The 23697-nt window shown below is 37.1% G+C and overlaps 1 protein-coding gene across 1 annotated transcript; it reads left to right on the forward strand.

The window, feature by feature from the left end:
* Positions 1-3395: 3395 nt before the first annotated feature.
* sgk3 (serum/glucocorticoid regulated kinase family member 3) lies at positions 3396-22902 on the forward strand. The gene is made up of 17 exons (XM_072689595.1): positions 3396-3643; positions 10979-11171; positions 12729-12812; positions 13162-13234; positions 14223-14298; positions 14602-14677; positions 14900-14949; positions 15100-15157; positions 15480-15563; positions 15869-16000; positions 16625-16737; positions 17930-17966; positions 18404-18490; positions 19793-19888; positions 19975-20130; positions 21564-21653; positions 22190-22902. Exons 2-17 carry the CDS (start codon positions 11094-11096, stop codon positions 22358-22360), a joined length of 1461 nt encoding a protein of 486 aa, XP_072545696.1. The 5' UTR covers positions 3396-3643; positions 10979-11093; the 3' UTR covers positions 22361-22902.
* Positions 22903-23697: the final 795 nt, after the last annotated feature.

Raw genomic sequence — 23697 nt, forward strand, 5'->3', positions numbered from 1 at the left:
TTAACCCATACGGCTGCAAACGGGCAATGCACGGACATCTGCTGAGAAACATATCTCTCCGAGTGTGCTTTGCCCGCCTTGTCTCCAGCTCACCCTCCTCCTCTATCACTCCTCTCTCACTCTCTCTCTCTTTGCTGGTTTGTGTGTCCCGCCGAATCGCGCGCTCCTCCTGCTGCTGCTCAGTTTGAATCTGCGCACGCGGCCTCGCAGCTGATTGGTCAGAAGCAGCGCCGAGTCGGTGGCGCCTCTCCACTGCCATCAACTACTCAACAACACATTCACCGTCAATGTGTCATACATTCACTACCAGCTCAACACACAGTCACCACCGGTTTATCACAAATTCACCATTCATTCTCCAACAAATGGAATCAGGTTAACCCACATCACCATCAGATTATAATAAATTCTCCATCAATGTATCATTAATTCATCAAATTAACCCACATCACCATCAGATTATAATAAATTCATCATCAATTTATCATTAATTCATCAAATAAACCCACATCACCATCAGATTACAATACATTCATCATCAATTTATCATTAATTCATCAAATAACCCACATCACCATCAGATTATAATAAATTCTCCATCGATGTATCATGAGGTAATCAAATTAACCCACATCACCATCAGATTACAATACATTCATCATCAATTTATCATTAATTCATCAAATTAACCCACATCAACATCAGATTATAATAAATTCATCATCAGTTTATCATGAATTCATCAAATTAACCCACATCACCATCAGATTATAATAAATTCATCAAATTAACCCACATCACCATCAGATTATAATAAATTCTCCATCAATGTATCATTAATTCATCAAATTAACCCACATCACCATCAGATTATAATACATTTATCATGAATTCATCAAATTAACCCACATCACCATCAGATTACAATACATTCATCATCAATTTATCATGAATTCATCAAATTAACCCACATCACCATCAGATTATAATAAATTCTCCATCAATGTATCATTAATTCATCAAATTAACCCACATCAACATCAGATTATAATAAATTCATCATCAATTTATCATGAATTCATCAAATTAACGCACATCACCATTAGATTATAACAAATTCTCCATCAATGTATCATTAATTCATCAAGATTATAATACATTCATCATGAATTCATCAAATTAACCCACAGCACCATCAGATTATAATAAATTCTCCATCAATTCTTAATTAATTCATCAAATTAACCCACATCACCATCAGATTATAATAAATTCATCATCAATTTATCATTAATTCATCAAATTAACCCACATCACCATCAGATTATAATAAATTCATCATCAATTTATCATGAATTCATCAAATTAACCCACATCACCATCAGATTATAATAAATTCTCCATCAATGTATCATGAGGTAATCAAATTAACCCACATCACCATCAGATTACAATACATTCATCATCAATTTATCATTAATTCATCAAATTAACCCACATCAACATCAGATTATAATAAATTCATCATCAGTTTATCATGAATTCATCAAATTAACCCACATCACCATCAGATTATAATAAATTCATCAAATTAACCCACATCACCATCAGATTATAATAAATTCTCCATCAATGTATCATTAATTCATCAAGATTATAATACATTCATCATGAATTCATCAAATTAACCCACAGCACCATCAGATTATAATAAATTCTCCATCAATTCTTAATTAATTCATCAAATTAACCCACATCACCATCAGATTATAATAAATTCATCATCAATTTATCATTAATTCATCAAATTAACCCACATCACCATCAGATTATAATAAATTCATCATCAATTTATCATGAATTCATCAAATTAACCCACATCACCATCAGATTATAATAAATTCTCCATCAATGTATCATGAGGTAATCAAATTAACCCACATCACCATCAGATTACAATACATTCATCATCAATTTATCATTAATTCATCAAATTAACCCACATCAACATCAGATTATAATAAATTCATCATCAGTTTATCATGAATTCATCAAATTAACCCACATCACCATCAGATTATAATAAATTCATCAAATTAACCCACATCACCATCAGATTATAATAAATTCATCATGAATTCATCAAATTAACCCACATCACCATCAGATTACAATACATTCATCATCAATTTATCATTAATTCATCAAATTAACCCACATCACCATCAGATTATAATAAATTCTCCATCGATGTATCATGAGGTAATCAAATTAACCCACATCACCATCAGATTATAATAAATTCTCCATCAATGTATCATTAATTCATCATTGCCTTGTCAGAAATTCACCAATGATTTAAAATGTATTATCCTAATATGTTAAATTCATCAATTCAACAGTAACTAAAAGCCTTGTGCAGACGTGTGGCCTTTGTAGAGGATGTGCACTTACTAGAAACCCAACGAAAGTGTGTCCAGACTTTTGCACACAATGTTATAACATTAGAATAAACACAAAACCCCCTAAAGCTGCTATAAAGTAAGAAGTGCTGAGTTTCCCACTGGTGTGAAAGTCTGCTCCGCTGATGCGGTGAGGGACCCTTTTCTCCCGTGGTGTTTTGTCGCCCTCTCGTGGAACAGCGCGGACCGCGTTTCAGCTGAAACACAGCATCAGGAAAACGGCGCAGCCACACACCTGCCGTCTCACCGGTGTGTCCTAATTAAGTCAACAGGACTGGGACACGGTTCGTATAAAATACACAGTAAAATTGCCATAATAAACTGCACTGCACGCGACTGTCTGTTTGCACACCAGATGTGTTTAGGAAACACAGCTATAGTCAATATTCATCTGGACGAGTTGGCTTGTCTTCCTGGAAATTCTCATTTCACTCTTAGTTCACTTTGTTGATGTGCATCATGTGTCTCTGTCCAGCAAAAACCTTGTATCTCCTGTCAACATTTAGATCTGGCAGTGATTCATTGCATTGCTTCAATTTTTATGATGAGTGGACCAATAAAAATGATCACAAATTACTTATAAATAAAAAAAAACTTTTTTGTATTAACCTCAACTCAAAGTAACGGTACCTGTCCCTTCTCCTGTGTTTTTTTGTTTGTTTGTTTGTTTGTTTGCGTGGTAGCAATGATATATTGATTAGCTGTGCCGTTTTGCATGCGTGTTAAAAAAAATATATAATCGCCTAAAAACAAAATACATATATAGCATTAATTTAATACGACTACTCATATTTTCCATGTATTACCGACCACACAGGAGGCTTGTTTACTCAGACAGCTGTGTTTGAAAATGGAGGAGCTGAGCTGCTGTGTCCTGCCGTTAGGGGGCGCGGTTGCTCTCTTTCCACTAAAATACTATCGTTCAAGTTTTGTCCCGTGACAACTAGCTGTGGAATTCCGGACCAAACGCTAGTAAGCAGGGCCGCCTCGGCCTCTTCCCTTAGCAGTTTACTTATAAACAGCAATGGACGGAGGAGGGCTCTGCCCCGGTCTGCTCGGTCGTCTGAGTGTTTTGGAGTGAAGCACCCCTCGAGGCTGTTCTTCAGCTTGTTGGTCTGCAGTCAGACGGTCCGACACGTCAGTCAGCGGAGACGCTTCGGTGGAAACCTCGTGAAAATAAGGCAAGTGATTCCGAGCAGGCTGTGTTTAGACAGGGAGTGGGCTGAGGTGGGCTGACGGTGGAGGCTGTCTGTAGTTCAGTGCTGTACTCTTCTCCTTTTATGAGTTGAAGCCACAGGTCGAGAGCTAACTAGCTACATTATGTAACGTTTGCACCTCCACACTTCCACAAGTCCATTTCCCCCACAATACTGGCAGCTGAGAGGAACAGAGGATTTCTGTAGAAAAATACCTCCGGAAATACCAGTAAAACTGTAGAGGCTACCTGTAGAAAAAACCCATGTGCAACACATCAACCTGTGTGTCTTTATAAAAAAATTAAAAAAAAAAGAACAAAAACCCCACAATAAACAACAACACAGCTTTGTTTGCAGTGAATGCAGGGTTTTAAGCTTTAATTTAAAAGATTGAACCATCTCCCCTCAAAATTGTTCTTTTATAGCTTTTTAAGTGCACAGGTATTCAATCCAGCCGTGTAATTTACTAGCTGAGCTGGGGATATTTCCCAGGAATGTCGAATAGTAAAGTTTTACTGCTGGGAAACAGGAGGTCTTTATAGCTAGTGTCTCATGCATTTTTCTTCAGAGCAGAATGGAGATATTAACTGTCTATGCTAGATCATATGATTTCATTTGGTAGATCTGCTTCACTAAGCGCTGACTTTTAAACCGGTTGAACTGTCAGGTGAAATATTGACCAAACACTGAGCTTTTAATTGAAATGAAATCAGATGTCAACACTGTGGCAGCATGCAGGTGATTCATGCACTTATTAAATGTTTAACACGCTGAACAGGACATACTGTCCCATCCTTTCTTCTTCTGTTTTACGTGATGATGTATGAAGTGTGATGTATGGCATGCTGTTACATGTGTCTGTGTATGTGTGTTTGTGCTAATTGTTGGTTTAGCAACCTGAGGAACGTGAAGCAGATCCCATATAAGAGCAATTTAACCAGCAGCCTTTGGTTAGAAATGGTTTCCAGGATGGGGGAATTAGTATTTTTGTGTTAATGTCAGTCAGCAAATACATTTAGTGTCAAAGGTTTGTATAACAGATTCCTATATATACTAATGTCGTCGCTCAGAACATGGTCAGTTTACTTGTTTGAGGTAAGAGGAACATGGTGTACGCGTTACATTTACTCTCATTTCTGTAAAGGGAAATTCCACCGATGTTTTAAATGTTCAACATGATTAAATGGTTAGTTTGTTAACAAAGTCTTTTGGAGTGGTTTAATATGAAGCACTCCAATCTAGAGAAACTGACAGAGTCAGAATTGTTCACAGTGGTGGTGAATAGAACCAGACATCTGAAACATTTTACCTTACAGAAAGTCATTATACAAAATGACCATTGATCTGTCTCCTGAGGTCTGATTTTGTATTGTTTTACTTATTTATTTTAGCATTTCCATAAAAAAAAAATCAAATCCACTGTACAGAAATGACCCGATAAATCATTTCACATCAGACTGCTACGAACACTTTCATTTATATTGCTACAATTGAGGAAAATGCTTAAATTTAGCAAAACTGATGGATTTTCCCTTTAAGTCCTTGGCTCCGAGACACCCTCCTGGATTAGGCTCCCAGTGCATAATAAACGGCCACTGACGCACGGTTTCACTACATAGACTTGAGCCTAGCTCCTTGCATATTGGCCCTGGCTCACTGCATGGAAACTCACTGGTTGTTTTGTTTTTTGTGTGTGTGTTTGTTTGTTTGTTTGCCAAATTGCAGATAGTTCCCAGTTCCTGCTTTCACTTTCAAGATTAAATGTCACTCTGCCACTTGGTCACTTGTCCCAGAGTCTGAGTGAACAGATGAGTGATTGTGTGCTGTGCTTCCTGATGGCCAGTCTGAGGCAAAGAGGACATGAGAAACCTTGTTTCTTAGTCAGCCGCTCGCTCACACTTGGTTCTCATTTCATGGCTTATAAAATGTTTATTTTTATAGCTTCAAAATACCCCCTGCTTTCATCTGAGAGTGCTTTTTCCCCATTTCCAGTTCTTCACACCATTTAGCTGCCCTGCTCGTGGTAGACTGCGAGAATTTAATTGATCTAGTGTAAAGGAATACTTCAGTGTTTTCATATGGTTGATGGATCTCTGTGCATCCTGAAGCATTGAAGCACAGTTATAGTAGAAGCCAGCTCACCACTGATTTCTATAAGGAGCACTTACTCACTTGATTTTTTGATCTCTTACAGGTACAGGTAGATGCTTCAATGCGATTGTACGTAGTGATTGGCCATATGCTATAGATGTGACAGGCAGGCTTGGGCTGAAAAATACAAGAGTATTCCTTTAACATGTTTGGCATAGTGCAAATGTAGGAGTGTAAAGTAGGTCTCACAAGGCATTAGGTGGTTGTCTTTCATGTCATGTAACATTGACGTGATGTTACTTGACGTGACTTGATTGAGTTTTGCCAGGTAAAACCACCAGTGCTATGGACCATCTGGGACAGTTAGCCCCAATCAGCAACTTGAAGGCATGTACTAGCAGGTTGTCCAGCAATGAAGGAAGTTAGCCATGTTTCCCGGCACTATAAGAAGCTACACTTATGAAACAAAACAAAAGACTGACTGAGACAGAAATGAATCCCTACTATCCATCATTAGTTTTGCAGTATACAGGGAGGCACAAGTAGTGGTAGAAACACATAAATGTGGACATTTCCTCATCATAAACATGCTTCAGCACCAGTCGCGAACAAACGAGAGTGACTTTGCCGTGTTTAAAGCCGTCATACGCACATAAACTGTGAGTGAAAGTTAGTAAAATCATTGTGCTGTTCATGAAATAATCTTTATGTTACTTAACAGCATAAGCTTAAATGAGCAAATGCCGTCGGCTACATTTCATTTCTCGGTTTGTTGCTTAGTAACGAGACCTGCAATTTGATTCACCTTCAGCTCATTGAGTAAGATACGTTCACTAGAAATGACAATTACAGATGCATTATGGGAGATTCTAGTGCCCTCAAAACCCACTTTACGTTTCGCACGCTCTAAGAGAAATGGCCGATGTGGTGCCCTAAAATGGCCTAAAGTGCCTAAAGGATCCATGTTGGTCACAGCCAACGATTGAGACAAAGGCAACAGTATTTTGCCTCATGGCAGTGACTACAGTTAAACAGTAAATTTACTACAGTACCCATAATGCGGGGTACACAAACTTTTTCACAACATAGCTCGCAGAAATAGCAAAACTGACAAAGGTATTCAAGTATTTTATTTACGTACTGCATTATGGGTTGCAGTCTCCAGTCAAATTGCAAGTCTGTGAATATGTGACCCAGCTCTGGCACAAGGCAATGTGTTTAAATTACTGTGTCTGGTCAGAGACAGTATTCCAGTCCAAATGTTTATCAATTCACATTCAGCAAATGTTATGCTTATTTGTTACTGTAGCTTTGATAAGGATTAGATCACATTTTAGGGCAGTGTTTGCATTGGTGCATTAATGTAAATTGTTCTAACAATTAGGAATTGCATATTTGCATCGGGCTGACATCAGCAAAAAATGCTCCACCAGAGTTACCTTGTGCAGTAGCCAGCATTCCAAAAGTGGCAGTGACGGAGACGCCATTCTCCCTAAGTCAGTGTACTATTAAAATGATGCTGAAGCTGTTGTTTTATGTAAAATTGCTGCATAGTGTTTTAGGGAAAGGCCTTCAATGGAACAACAACTTCAACAGCTGATTTTAGAGCTCAGTAGTTTGTACAGTTATTGCTGTCAGTGTGAGGCAATACACAAGATTGTAATATTGCTGTTGATTTTAGAAAAGAAAAAAGAAAAAAAAGAGATATAAATGACCGTTTTGGTTGGAACACTTTTTATTTCTTTGTGAAAATGCCTTGTGTCTTTTACAGCCATGCCATCTCTGTTCTCTTGTTGGTAGATTTGCCCCTCAGGGAGGAAGAAAATGTTTCTGGAATGTAAGCAAGCATGTTCTCATTGTACTGTTTTTCTTGTGGAAGAATACCAGGGCTGCAAGGGCTTCAGTGCAGCTAAACTGGGGTTTTATCATTATCTTTTCAGCTGGAATGGATTGTGTTCTTCTAATTTAGGTTTGCAGTAAAGCCAGGGCTGCATTTCAAAATTGTGCAGCTTATCTGTCATATATGGTGTGCGCTCCTTTGTCACCCACAGATTTATCTGCTAAGAAATGCAAGACATTTCAGGTACAGTCAGTGCTGCACAATATAACGTCTGTAATTATCATCATGATATTTATCTTTACTCATATTTTAAAGGCTGACATATGCAAGCGAGTTACTCTTTTATTGTGTGGTGTGAGCATCTTGACCAACCTCACACACTCCCAAAGGTGTTCTATTGAGCTTAGGCCACCAAAGAACACAGAATTGTGGCATTCAAGATGTTGGGTCCATGGATTCACTCTATTCTATTAATGTCAGATTCATCAGACCAGGTTACAGTTTTTCAGTTTTAGTGAGTCTTTGCCCACTGCAGCCTCAGTTTTCTGTTCTAGGCTGACAGAAGTGGAACCTTGGTCTTCTGCTCTTGTAGCCTAATGATCTCATGGTTAGAGGTGTTGTTAATTCTTTGATGCTTTCCTGCTCACCATGATTGTACAGAGTGGTTATTTGAGTTACTGTAGCATTTCTGTCGGCTCAAACCAGTCTGATCATTGTTTTCTGACCTTTCTTGTTCGCAAGGTGTTTCTGTCTGCTGAACTGTGGCTTACTAGATTTTTTGTTTTGGGTTTTTTACACTGTTGTGCATGAAAATCAGAAGATCAGAAATGACTTTAACTAGTCTGTCTGGTACCAACTAGGGATGTACTGATCTGGCTTTCAGTTCCGATACCGATACATAAACTTTGCAAATTAGTTGATACCCAATACCAGTCTGATACTATTGCTGAATTAATAAACAGTACACCTCACCATGTGGGAGAGACATAAGGCATCAGAATTGACTTAAACATTACTTTGTATAATACATAATAAATGTACAAAATTGCCATTTGTCATTTATTTATTTGCTCATTTAGTGCACCAACAAATTAAAGTGAACGGATTGGTTCCATAGATCAGCCTAAATGTCCGATACCCGATCCAGCTAATTGTGTTAATATCGGATCGGTGGATCCCTAGTACCAAAAATGATGCCGTGTCAAAAATCACTGACCATCACATTTTGTTCCTCATCCTTGGTTGAGGGGAACTGTACCCGAAGATCCTGACCTGTATCTGCATGATTTTATGTGCTGCACTGTTGCCGCATGATTGGCTGATTAGGTAATTGCATGAATGAGTCTGTGTTCAGGTGTTCCTAATTCTGCCTACTAAAGTTCAGCCACACCTGAACTGCAGTTATAAAGAGTTTCATTTTTGCTTTTGGAGTGAGTCACAATGCAGTCAGTCAGAACAGAGGCTATTTAAATATGTTAAACATGATCGTGATACTATGATCGCGAAGAAACAAGATCATAGTAACTAAACATAGGTAGTTTAATTCTACGGGATGAAGAGATGAAAGCGATTGTGTGTAAATCTCATAATGTTTTTTTCCCCATATCACACAGCCTAAAAGGAAAAACTGAATGAATGTTTCACATTGAAATTTCACCCATTATGTACTTGGCATTTCTACAGACTTGTAGAAATGTTTTTTACTGTGAGGGTCCTGTTGTGATGCAGTAGTGAGACTCCACCTGGCCTATGTGCCAGCAAGGCCTGCCGCAGGTTATCTAAAAATATCTCCTTTCCAACAGAGGGGATACTGAATGTCGCACGCTCAGTGTGAGCATGTGTGTAGGTAGATGGTGAAGCTGAGAGAAAAAGAGAGTGTGTGTATGTGTGTATGTGTGTATGTGTGTATGTGTGTATGTGTGTATGTGTGTATGTGTGTATGTGTGCATGACAGGAGGTGGCCCCCATTGGTTCTACTCATAGTAGGAGAGGAATAATGTGGACAGTGGGGAATAATGTATCGTTATTGTGATAAATTATGTCAGGGTTCATTTTTCAGAGTTACCTCTACTTTTTTAACATTGAACTGGTTTGAATGCCACCTCTTTATGACATTACTTTTTTTCGGATTCATTTTTAGAATTTTCTTGTCTATTTTTTTTTATGACAGAAAGTGTTCTGTCATAATGCATATAGAGCGAGCATGAATACAATACCCAGTATTTGTGTGTGGCTAATATTAGCCATTGTGTTGGACAAAGATGACCTTTAACCAATTAATGGTGATAACATGCATGTAGACTCAATGATACAATGAGCACACGTCCAGAGCCGTGGGCAGCCTTTGCAGCGGCACCCTGGGAGCAGATAGTGTTAGTAGTCTTGTTCAAGGGCCCAACAGTGGCAGTATAGTGAACCCTGTTATTAAACCCACAACCCTGTTATCAGTAACCCCGTGCTGTAACTGCTGAGCCACCACTTAAGTTGAACTCCTTCAATTCTGTGAATACTGTAGCCTGACAGAATTAGATTGACTTATTATTGTTATGCTGTACTAAACCTATGGATGTTCTAAGTTTGGCATGTAATTTGATGATAGTAAAATTGTTGTAAATCCTTTAAACATAGACTATTTTCTGTTCCGTTCTTCATGATCTATTTAACCTTGAACTTTTTTTTTTTTTTTATCAAATCTTAAAATTATTGTAAACTAATATGTAGGGTATGAAGCATCTTGCTTGTAACCATTTCCTTAACATTACCCATGTAGTATTACGTGCCTGGATTCTATCACCACTGTGTGAATGATTCTGACTGTGTAGGTTTCTCTAGAATTTGGCTTTTATTATTAAACTATTTTGGAGTTCCTAAAAGTATTTTCTTAGACAAACACAACTAATTATTTATGTATACGTTATGTAGACAAAAAGCTGAAATTCCCTTTTTACTGTGAAAAGGACTCAGTAATGTTGATCTTTTAGATAGCTCAGGCCATGCTTCAGTTTAAAAGTTTTTGGAACAATTTTTGGACAACAATAAAGCTCAGACTGAAATCAGTATCAGTTCATTCTCAAGATTTTATTATCCGTGTAGGAAAATAAAAGAGGTATTGTATCATCTTTGTCGCCCACTCTTAGAGAGGAGGAGTCTCTGTGCCTGGCCATCCAGGCCGCAGCTTCGCACTGGGCACATGCTGGGCTTGATTAGTGACCCCAATGTGGTCCGGCTGCTGTCACGCCAAGCTCTCCCATTCTTTTTGCTTTTCCATTCATGCAGTGCGAGAGTGGAAGCCTTTTAATGCACCGCTCTCTCCTCCTAACAGGATTTGCGGAGGGTGGCGGAGCAACTCTCTCACTCTCTGACATGCTCTGTCTCTCTGTTCTGCACAGCTCTAGAATGGAGATTGCTCGTTGTGTGTTTGAACTGTGCTCCAGAGTGGAGCACTGAAGAACCGCTGCTACACCAAGCTGCCTTCTCTGAGCCCAGCCAGCCGGAGCCCTCAGGATGGACGAGCACTCAAGCTGCCCTTACGTCAGCATTCCCTGCCACAATGAGCAGAGAGACAAGAAAAAGCGCTACACTGTAAGTGATGATTAGTGCACTGGCTGCTTTTGAAAGAGCTTCAGTTATTTGAAGACAATATTGTAGTATTACCTTTTGCCATGTGGTGAGTGAAACATTGTCAGAAACGGTGTACTTGTATTGCAATACTGATTTTTTTAGTTGAACTATACTGACACATAATGAATACCTTCATAACTACAGTGTAGGCCATTGGCTTGCTTCACCTTGTTTTGGAAAAAAATGAGACATGATTGTCACTACATTATGTCGAATTTTGAGCTTTAAATGCTACCCAGCTGGACAGTGTTGTTGTATTTAATTGAAACTAAGCAGGTTAGACCATGTTGCTTTGCCAGTATGCTAACCAACATAGCTCGATTACACAACATAAAAAAACTACGTCTGATCTGTCACAACAGTTTGACTTTTTACAAGATTATGAAACACATATTTGAAATGAATAATACACTATCACTTTGTGTTTTGCAGAAGTGGAAAAGTACAGAGAAACTGTACGTAGGGAATAGTGCACATTTAATGATCTTCACCAGAGCAGCTTACATTTTGATTTTTTTCAGAGAATATTATTAAACATCTTATTGCTCAATGGCTCCTGGTGGAATTGAACCCCAGACTTCTGTGTGAAGGGCAGTAGTGTCACCCACTACAGTATACCAACCGATACTAATTAAAAGAGGAAGTCTGGAGCCAAAAATATACTTGATTGACAGCTGTTTACATTTACACACACCAAAGTATTCAATGCTAAAAAGCAAATTTATATGTAAAAAAGCTATTTTTTTCTGGTGGTGTGTGATGTGGTGACTTATGGCAGTACTTATCGTTGCACAGAAAACAATTTGCATGGTTTGAGGAAGATTCATTGTGCAGCTGGATGGAAGGGGGGGGGTGCGTTAAAAAAAAAAACACCACCACAACAAATGCACAGGAACTTAGGAAGTCTGTTTAATGAAGTGGGTACTTTTAAAGGTCAAAATTAAGGTTGAGGAAATAAAGTAAATGTGCAATTGTTTAATGTCAATAATAAAAGTTTTGCACTACTGGTATTTTGATAACAGACCAAGCTTTTTGCAACCCTTTGGTTCTGGTATACCAGAATTGGTGTTACACCAATCATCATTATTGATCTTTAGTTTTAGCAGTATTGGTGGATGACACAAATGTTGTTCAAATGCAGTGGAAGTAATTTATTTAGGATGTTTCGAAAGAACAGTTTAAAAATACAGAAAACCTTTGAATATTTGTTTAGTGTCATTTCCAGAAATGTTTTCTGTCTGTTTAACTTTACATTGTAAAGTCATTGTATTATAAAGGATCAGTTATTACAGTATCAGTATCAATGATTCATTTATCAATGATTGATTACAGATTACAGTGTTAGTATCAATTATCACTGCAAAATTCAGCAGCTACTTTAACACTAATAAAAAATAAAAAATAAAAATGGTATTTTGTTTACCATTCAAAAATACCAGTAGTGTGCCACCCAGCACTATTTTACCTTTGAAATAATTGAAAGATCAATACACGTTAATCGATCTTCTTCTGTTGTAGGTTTACAAAGTGATGGTCAGTGTTGGAAGACATGAGTGGTTTGTCTTCAGGAGATATACAGAATTTGATAAACTGTATAATACAGTAAGTGACACATTTTGTATGCTGTAATTGTTTTAGGACTAGTTGTATAATGCTCATTTTTTCACACACATGCCTCTTAAAATGCATCTTGATGTTTAGAAGATTTGGGTATCCATTTCTTTGTGGTGCTGTATTACTATTAAACCAATTAATGGTGTTTGTTGGATTTACAAAAATCTGAATTTTGTTTTTCGTCGAGCAAACAGATGTGATACAGTGTGATTATCTGCCTAAAGTTACAAGAAACTCACTGTTGAGTTTTTAGAATAGAAATGTTTCTAATCCTGAGTAACAGTGAAACTATTTAGCACACATATAACTGGTTTTAACTTTGACTGTTTTACTGCAGTTGAAAAAACAATATCCTGCTTTGAATTTGAAGATACCTGCTAAGAGAATATTTGGTGACAACTTTGACCCAGGTATTTATACGAGTAAAGCACACACACTGCTGCAGTTAATAGTGTATTGTATCCCAGTATGGACTAACTTGTCTATGTGGAGGTCTACTGTTATGCATTGTTTTGTAAGGCTGCGTTTTGGTGACCTTGCCTCATCTAGTTAAATAGAAATCATGTGATTTTAGGTAAATAAGGGTATTTGTAATACAGGTCCATAATGGAAATGAACCATTTTAAAGCCACTTTAAAAACTATTTTGGTTTTGCTCACCATTCTATAATCACATGTTACACATGTTCTAGCATCCCAGCATGAAATTCATTGATATACTGAAACCACGAAACTATGCAGATGTTTAGAGCTCATGCGTAACCAGTTATGTGGCCAGTGAATGGGCAGTATATCTATCATTTACCAATTACTGGTCATGTAATTGAGTGCATGTGTTTGCAATTTCAGCACAGGCTTAAATTAAGTACACACTAGCACCTGTGCTACACCATTCTCGACCATTCACTGCTGGCCTGATGGGAAGTAGTCGTTTACTGATTTTAACTGGCAGTAGCAACAAGGAACACACTATTGTTTTCCAACCAATCTCTGTCTGCCACGTCTGTAGCACGTGGTTACCAGTTAACAGTCATTTCCCTATGCTTGACTAAAGAGCTGGAATAAAACATTAAAAACTTACTTCTAATGAAAGCCAGTTGGCGCTAAGGCACCTGCCCATTTGCATTCTTTATAAGTGTGTTTTGAGTCAACAAATTTTCTGTTCTTTTTTTAAGTACAGAAAAAATTTGAGATTGGTTTCGAAAATGCTGAAGTATTCCTTAAATAACTACAGTCACACGATTACAAGATGTTGTATAACCTGCATAGTATGCCTTGGATTGTTTCCTCTTGAACTTTCCCATCATTATACTTGCTGACGTTTTTTGTTGTACGTACAAGATGGTTCTATAATGTTATAAATTTTTAATGGACTAATATTGTATATGATCACCACCAGAGTTTATAAAGCAGAGAAGAACGGGGTTACATGAGTTCATTCAGAAAATCGTGTCCCATCCGCAGCTCAGCAACCAGTGAGTTCATCAGTCATTTCTACAGTGCTTCACAAACATTATTATTCATGAACAGTCATGGTGAGAAGTCCACCAGATGTATGCAAATGTCTGATATCTTTTAACAAGTTTGTAAAAAGTGTGCTCTACTGGGACAAACAAAAAAAAAAAGAATAAAAAAAAGTGTTACATTGGGAAATATCTTCAGGCTTTTTTTCTATAGTAATATTAATGTGAGCTCTTATTACAATCACAGCATTGGCTTTGTACTGCCTCAGTTAGACTTCTAACACTACACTATCTCTCTCACTACTCAACACACAGCCCTGATGTTCGAGACTTTTTGCAAATGGACAAATCAAAAAACTTCTCAGATGCTTCAGAGGATGAAGAGGAGAAGGTTTGTAACACTTTCAGTTATACTTGATTATCTATACTTTAAGGACTTAAAATATAAGATACATGTAAAACAAGTAAAATTGGTCTGATTACTGTCCTGGACTAAAATGCTACAGCATGTATTTTGATCTGGTTGGTTGTGTTCATTATTTATTTAGCTATTTCTTACATTCATTGGTACACCCATAACCTGGTGCTAAATTAAATATTCTTTATTTTATAGAATAGCTCTACCTCCAGAAATATTAACCTGGGACCATCTGCAAATCCCCAGTAAGTTTAATGCTCATTTCTGTGCTAATTCCTGCTCTTTTGTTTATACTAATATGTTGCTTATGAGTCAATTCGGTGGATTAACTCAGGATTCAGTGTTCCATGGAGGTGAACATATTTTATGGACTTTGTTGTTGTTTTTTTCTCTAGGGCAAAACCCACTGACTTTGACTTTCTTAAAGTCATCGGTAAGGGGAGCTTCGGAAAGGTATGCTTGTGTTGATGTACTGCTGTGAACAAAAAAACATTTCATAATTACCATTGTGAAATATAATGACCTATGATGGTAGTGCTTGAACATTTATATGAAGTGTGTAGTATCGGTTCTATAGGTAGTAAAGACCTTCATCCAGCAGTGGATTATTTGTTGTGTTTGTGGGTTTGTAGCTAATAAATGGTGGGCTTTCCCACTGAGAAGTGAGAGTCTCACAGTTCTGAGGTTACAGGGCGTTTCTTTTCAGACTCAGACTGTTCTAACACGCCATGTGTTTTTTTTTTGTTTTGTTTTTTTTCCCTCTTCTCATGAAAAGGTTCTCCTTGCAAAGAGGAAACGAGACGGGAAGTGTTATGCAATCAAAGTCTTGCAAAAAAAGGTCATTTTAAACAGAAGAGAGGTAACTATCTACCATTGTGAAATTGTTAATATAATTGCATATCATTGTAAATTGTGCAACTGATGCTGGGATATTCAAATATATATATATTTTTGGTTTTTTTTGAAGATTGGTATTGAACGTTTTTATTCTTATATAGTTTATCATCATTTGGTGTTACGAATGACCGCTAAAGCACATTATGGCTAAATGCAAATTGCAGAGATATCCACATTGTTGTTTAAGGTTATTCATTATTAAATGTTAATAACATGTTAGCATGTGTTCATTATATGTTTGCTGTCATTTCATTGCACTGTTAACAGCAAAAGCACATCATGGCTGAGCGCAATGTACTGTTGAAGAACGTGAAGCATCCTTTCCTAGTTGGACTGCACTACTCATTCCAGACAACAGACAAGTTATACTTCGTTCTGGATTTTGTCAACGGAGGAGAAGTGAGTAGTTTCCCCCATGTGAATACAGCAAGCATGGAATGTCATCTGGTACTGGAAAACCACAAGAAGTTAAAGCACAGGAAGTGGGGCAGGAACATTATTCTCAAGAATGGCATACATTTAGACAGATATGTGATGAGAAATATCAGTATTCAGCAGATGAGGCCACATTTCCTGGAAACTGAAAGATTGCAGATTGTAAAGCACAAGTCAACAAGTTATATAGAAGAGTTGGTAGTGACTAATGTGTGATTTAGTTTTCTAATCTATGACTCATGGATGAGATGCCATTAAGATTAGCTGTTAGGATGTTTTTCTGAAATTGGTATATTTGGATGGTATATTTAATGTAATTATGAAATTTAGAAGGAATTTAAGTACATTGAAACTGTTAATTCTGACAAACTTGTTCATCTAACATATTCTAAAAATAAGACATTGAGTGGTAGATCTTTTATAAAAGGTTCTTAAGACTTACACAACTCATTTACAGCTCTTTACCACATTTGTATTTTTGCTATGTTTTAGCTTTAAGATGACACATGCTCATCACATTGATCTAAGCTTTTTTTATTTTTTGTGTGTGTCAACCTAAAATGAGTGTTTTGACTTCTGTCACTGTAGCTTTTCTTTCACCTTCAAAAAGAGCGAATCTTTCCTGAGTCCAGGGCAAAATTCTACATTGCTGAGATGGCCAGTGCACTGGGCTACCTGCACTCTCTTAACATTGTTTACAGGTAAGCAAACTTGTAAACCAGTGCAGATTTATCCACTCATTTTACCTATTTTCCACCGATTTACATTAGAGCATAAAAACAAACACTGCTACTTTAGCCTACAGCAGTTTAATCCCGCCCTTTCACATTGAAGTTTCACAAGGAGTGTTTCAGTCTAGGCTGTTTATTGACTGAGGCACCATGCATTGACACAGCCAGTTGGAACAGAGATTGTTTACATATCAGTCAAGTAACAAAAACTAAAAAACAGCCTTTAATTATGTGAGCTAAAGAGATGTTGGATTATGGTCATGCAAAACTGAATTACGACTTCTTTTAGGCACATAAACCCACAAACATCATTAGTGGAGTTCATAGGAAAACAATGAAACTATGAGTAAAATGTCGGACTTCTGCCCTTTTAATGTTCTCTTTTACTTGCCGTTAACCTGTTTGTACTATTAAATGCTAAAACTTGAATACAGCTAGACACTGATCAAATAGCTGGACTGTTTCTGTTTTGTAGTGGTTGTTAGCCTTTGCCATTCCCAAAATAACTGTTCCTTTGAAGACTTCCCTAATTTACGGCCAATGGCCACAGTCATTTTAATCACAGCCCTCCTCAATGTAGTCATTCCAACAGTGAAGGAAACTGACATGTGATCACAATTTATTTTACAAGGGAGTGTTCCCTAGAAGCCTCCAAATGTTGTAGTTCAAGTCTGGGTATAACTGTACTGTTATAACTTTTATATATATATATATATATATATATATATATATATATATATATATATATATATATATATATATATATATATATAATGATAGAGTTTTCTTACTAAATTCCCTTGATACTGTCTTGGAAATCTGGAAACTTGATGATTCACCATGACAGTGTTTCTTTTCTTTTTTTTCTTTTTTTAAGTGTTATTGGTTGTTATGGGATCATGCCTTCCAAACACACAGTGTGAAACAAGTCACTCAGTGTGACTAAGTAATGTCAAGGGTTTACTCTGTACTATTCTAATAGACTGCACACGGTTCACCAGGCAAATATAGCATTAATTGTATGTTATTGTATATGTTAAATATATTATTTTATTAAACATCCCTTAATGTGACTATTGATACATTGCAGAATGTTTTTCTTCCCCCTTTTAAATTATATTCTAACAGAAGCTGAAATGAGTGTTATGTTTTTCTTTCGAAGGGATTTGAAACCAGAAAATATCTTGCTGGACTTCCAAGTAAGCACGTTTTTCTTTTTTTCCCTTCTTTCTTTTCTTTTTCTTTTTTTAAGTGTCATTGTTAATTGTTGGTGCACTGAATCTGAAAAACAAAGCTGTCTCAGTTCCAAAGGTTAAGTAAGATGTCTCAGTAACTGTGTGATTATAAGAAACCACACTGACAGAAAATGTTAGTGGGATCAGAAATGCTTCACCGCCAGCCAAACAAAGTGTATTACTGAAACCAGATGCTTATTTGAATGTTGGAGTTGCATTGTCTTTTATTGAATTAGTTTTAGTTGAGCATTTCCTGCCAAATCTCATTAAGAATGTGGTAAAATAGGCGAGTGGCCCAGACTTATTCAGCATTCTGTCTAAACAAAAGGTTCTTCAGCTGTAAGAATTGGCTGCTTGTTTAATGGAAACACTTTTTAAAATTCCTCTGTTTCCCATCTTAGGGGCATATAGTCTTGACTGATTTCGGCTTGTGCAAGGAGGGGATCTCTCAAGCAGACACAACCACCACATTCTGTGGAACACCCGAGGTAATAAGTCTCAAAATCTTGTCATGGTTATGTCAAAACTTCATTCTGTTACACCAATTTATAGCAAGTTTTTTTTATTTGGTTATTTGTTTGTTTATTCATTTGTTTGCTTGCACTGTTTAACAACTTCAGCTACCTAATACATTGTGAGAAATGTTGGAGGGCCTGACTGATGTAAAAAAATCTATAATTGATTGTTTGATTGTCAGTTTTCAGTTGTCATATTTCTTCAACTCAACTAAACAGCAGGAACCTTAGTGGTTATTAGTTCTCTTAATAAAGAAAAGTTTTTTTCTGTTACAGTGGCAGAATATATATATATATATTTTTTTATTTTCACTAGTTTAGTCTGTTAGCCTAGTTAAAAAAGATACCTTATTTAAGGCTCCTCCATGGCATAGCCTTATAAAGGTTTGCCCAATCATCAGGAGATGCCTCCCTGAGAAATCCGTGTCCTGATGATCCTTGGTAACATTCCACAGGTTGTCAATGACCTTTCCGGCTATGTTAATAAAATCACAGGTCATGAAGCTTCAGAGTGGTGCAACTGTGCATTTTCACATCTAATTTGTTTGCTAAAGTCTGCATCAGAGTTAAGTTGTAAGTTGTTTTTTGTTTGTTTGGTTGTTCTTGGTTTATTTGATTTCCCACTGCAATGAATGAATTGGACCAAATAATAGACAAGTGTTCGTTGTGTTCTTTGATTGACCTGAAATGGGAAGATCAAGCACTATGTTTGTTATTTATGTTTCCAGTGTGTACAGTAAATTACTGATAAAAAATTATATATATAAAGAGTTAAAAACTAATCAGGCAGGTCCTACAGTCCCAGTGCATGTGGCATCGGGTGATATTGTGTTTAGTCAGTGGGGGTGGGGGGTGGATCATAGATGTCTGCTGATATTATTCCTATTGTTCAGGGTCTAGAATGAACCAAGATAAATAGTCCAACATCTTTTGTAAAGTTATTATTTCAGACAATGATTGTATGCCATTTTCTCTACTAGTCTGTCATCCTGTAAAAATGTTTTGAACTGAAATTGCTGCTTTACTATTCTATGACGTGTGATTTTGGGTTTTGTGCTAAATGTTTCTGTTTTCCTTCACATTTATGTTTAAGTTAGATTAACAAAGCCCAACATACTTCTTTTATGGAATGCCTTCTCCTAATAAGAATAAGGATTATGGATTAAATAATTTCAGTAATTTCAAGCCCTCATTACGTTCAAAGTCATATATTGTTAAAATATATATAGAATATATTGTATATAATATAGAATATATTGTTTCTTTGCCTGACAGTATCTGGCTCCAGAGGTACTAAGGAAACAGCCATATGACAACACTGTGGACTGGTGGTGTCTTGGCTCTGTGCTGTACGAAATGCTCTATGGCCTGGTAAATATACTTTGCCCATTTGCTTGTTTTTATAAGTGAAACTTTAAAGATATATTAACCTGTGGTTCTTCTGTTGCCCTCAACAGCCTCCTTTCTACAGTAGGGACACACATGAGATGTATGACAATATACTGCACAAGGAGCTGCCAATGCGGCCTGGTGCCTCCACAACTGCCTGGTCCATTTTACAAGCTCTGTTGGAGAAAGACAACACCAGGAGGCTGGGATACAGGGATGACTTTGTAAGTTCCTGTTGTTGTTTTTGTTTGTTTGTTTACCATGACACCCAACTGCACTGTCCAGACATTTTTTATTAACATGTATTCCGATATCAAGAACATTTAATAGAAATGCTTTGGATGTTGCCCTAGAAGAACCGCTTTTGGTTAAATGTATAGTTTTTAAAGAGCCAGCTGTGTCACTACCTAACCACATAAAGTCCAAGGATGTTCATCGAATCACATACCAAAACATAAAAAAAAAACATTTAGGAACCTTTACTTGTACTGATGATTAGCTGATTAGTTTTGGTTATCAAATGGTACTCCAATTCATCACAAAGACGTTTTGTGATCCCTCCATAGAAAAACACTGCCAGTCCAAAAAAAAGGTTCCACAAACATTTTAGTACAGTAATCACTTTTGGTTCCTTAGAGAAGCTAATATGTGTTTCATATTCGCTTGAAGCAAAAATCTGGACTGTCTGGAGGAATATATATGCAGAGGTAGACATACAGAGGTTTATTAATCTTTAAAAGGGTTCCTCCTACTATGGGGTGTCTCCACAGCCATGTGAAAATAATATAACACCTTTGTAAGCAAGGTATACCTTAAATGGCCTGTTTTGTTAATGAGAAATGGTGAGAAATAAATGAGAAATAAAAACTTTTATATATAGTGAATGTAGTAAAGCTTTCATCTTGAAATTGTCAAGCTTAGAATCTTAATGAGGCAAAGTCTGTTCCTTTGGGTGGTCAGATCATTATTCAGCACATCAGGTGACAGATGCACTTGTGAATCACCTTTCAAGAGTAGATTAGAGAAGTGAGTGAGCAGTAGCTGTCCAATCATTTGGCAAAAAGACATGTGATTGGAGTGGGAGGCTAGTTGGGAGGTTTTGGAGGAGGTGCCACACCGGACCACTAATGTTGCACATGCTATTTGTATGTAGCGCCCCCTTGTGGACGAAATAATTTTAGATTCAGCTCAACTTTGCACGTCTCTTTTACTGTCATGTGGCTGTCAAAGTGTGAGCAAATGGCACTGTAATGTGGCGGTCATCAAATTCATTAGCCATCGTCAGTCTTCTCTTCCTAAGTGATTGTCTTATATTGAAATCAAAGGGGAATGACACAGAGGAGGTGGCCTTCGCACATGAGAGAAGGCATAAAATGAGTTTTTCAAGACAAAAATCCAGCATGACCAGGTGCCAATCTACATTGAGGCATAATTTGCAATGGGACCAGATCCAACTAGACTGACTGGAAGACAAATGTCAGAAATGTGTATTATTTTGAATGTAGATCAACTTTTGTTTCAATGTTTTTCAGGTTGTTATAGAATATCAGACTCCAATCTAGTTTGATATTAGATGCATCTTATTTGAGGAAAAAAAATAAGAATTTTGTAATGCTATGCTGTTACTGATGTTATTGGATATCTGTATTTGTTTCAGAATGAAGTCAAAAGCCATGACTTTTTCTCTTCCATTAACTGGGATGACCTTGAGCAGAAAAAGATTCCACCTCCGTTTAACCCCAGTGTGGTAAATATCTTTACTACAGTCCATTTACTGTTTCTTTCCCCCAAATCAGGGTCTACATTTGTCAAGCCTCTTGATCTAGGATCAGATTTCTCTTTTATTTATTTTTACCTCAGTGACAGAATCCGATCCTGTATGAGTAGGGAAGATTTGCAAGCAGTCTACATCTCTCGGCTACAAATGAGAATGTAAAATTTGTTTTCTGCACCTGCTGTTTGTCAGTAATTTAGCTAAAGCAGCATGAGTGCAAAATGTTCAACATGCATAGGCACGTTTAACTGTAAAAGGCAGAGTGACTAGTTGTAACAGATACCAAAAATCCTGGTTAATCTTTGCAAAACAGCTCAATGCTTTCCACCATCTATAGTGTGCTTTTCTATCCCATGATAGATCTATGTCTACTCTTACAGACTTTTAGTCTAAGTTAAATGCATAAAAATAGATACAAATAGAAATGTCAAAACTTATTTTTACTCTTTCGTGAAATGTGAACATGAAATATTATAATGCAGCCTTTTCTCTCTGTTCTTGTCCTACAGGATTCACAGTACGACATTTCCAACTTTGATCCAGAATTCACAGAAGAAACTGTCCCCAATTCAGTGTGCATTTCCAGTGAGCACTCCATCGTGAATGCCAGCGTCATGGAGGCAGACGACGCTTTTCTGGGGTTTTCCTACGCTCCACCTTCAGATGACTCTTTCCTGTAAAAAGACTTAAGAAGCTAGGCCGCTGAAGGTATCGGTGGTCCTTAGAGCGCTCCCAGAAGCGCCTTTGTTGTCGTCATTCTTTTAGATGAAAGGGAAGAATACGCCCAGTGGAGAAGCCCAACCTCTAAAGGGTTGCACACTTTTGTTGACATAAGTGCACGGACATTTCGAGATGCAGGGTGTTTGAAATCTTTATTTTTATCTTTAAACAACAGAGTTATATTTTGTATGGAATCTATTTCCTTCCCTGAGAGACAACTCAGGTGTTGCTTTTGTTTTTTTCTTCCCCAGATTCTTTTCTACGGTGGCAGTTTTTCTGTCAGGGAAAGCTGAATGATGCTCTTTGCTTGAAAACAGAAAGCCTTTGTCTTCTACATTCCATTTTTATATGTCTGTTGACACCAACTGTGTTTGACACAGAGTTTGTGCAGGTGTGAGTGTGTAGTTTCATCTCCTTACAAAAAAGAAATGTGATATGGAAAAAAAGTTACAGGCCTGTGCATATATTAAACTATATATATATTGGATTTTTTTTTTTTTTTTAACCAAAGATGCAATTTTTGTAATGACCCCCATGGCATAATGCTGTACAACTGAATTGAATTAAAAACTTAACTAATGATGGAACTGAACATAGTAAAATAAACAGAACTCTATTCCTGTGTGTTGTTGACCTTTATAACCAAACCAGTCCCTGTACTCCAAATACTGTCTCTGTCCAAAACCACAGACTCTACTAACAAATGTTGTAGCTACTATTTTTAACATACCACCAAGCCAGCTGCCATTGGTTCGATGCAAAGGTTGTGAAATAATGACATTATGGAGCCTCTGTCTGTGTTGAAAAATATAAATAATGTTAAAAGACTTAAAACCTCCCCTTTAATAAATTGAAGGATTGAGGGAACAGCTTAAAAACTGTCTCTTAATATTATTATGATACTTTAGGGGCTCTGTACCTTCAGATAGTGTACTACATGCCACATGTGTACTACGTGAGGTGCAACCCCTTAGGTTTGTCAGGTATCCCGAATATAGAGAGTGGGGATCCACTGATCCTGTGAATAGTTGTGAGCTAGTATGTGGTTTTGGACACCGCTGCAGTCACTGGATAAATCTGACCATCCTTTAGGTCACGTTCACAATGTCACCTAGTTCTAACTGGAACTACATTAACTGTGTGTATTTATGTTTAATAGTTTTACCATAAAACTACTTTAGAAAAGAAAAAAAAAAAAAACACAAACTGGTGTTTTGCATTTGGGACTGGACCCAAACATTACCAGTAAAACATGAAAACCGCCGGTTGATGTGCGCGTGTTATTGTGACTAGGGGC

Source organism: Salminus brasiliensis, chromosome 1, assembly GCF_030463535.1.
Source record: "Salminus brasiliensis chromosome 1, fSalBra1.hap2, whole genome shotgun sequence".
NCBI classification, from domain to species: domain Eukaryota; kingdom Metazoa; phylum Chordata; class Actinopteri; order Characiformes; family Bryconidae; genus Salminus; species Salminus brasiliensis.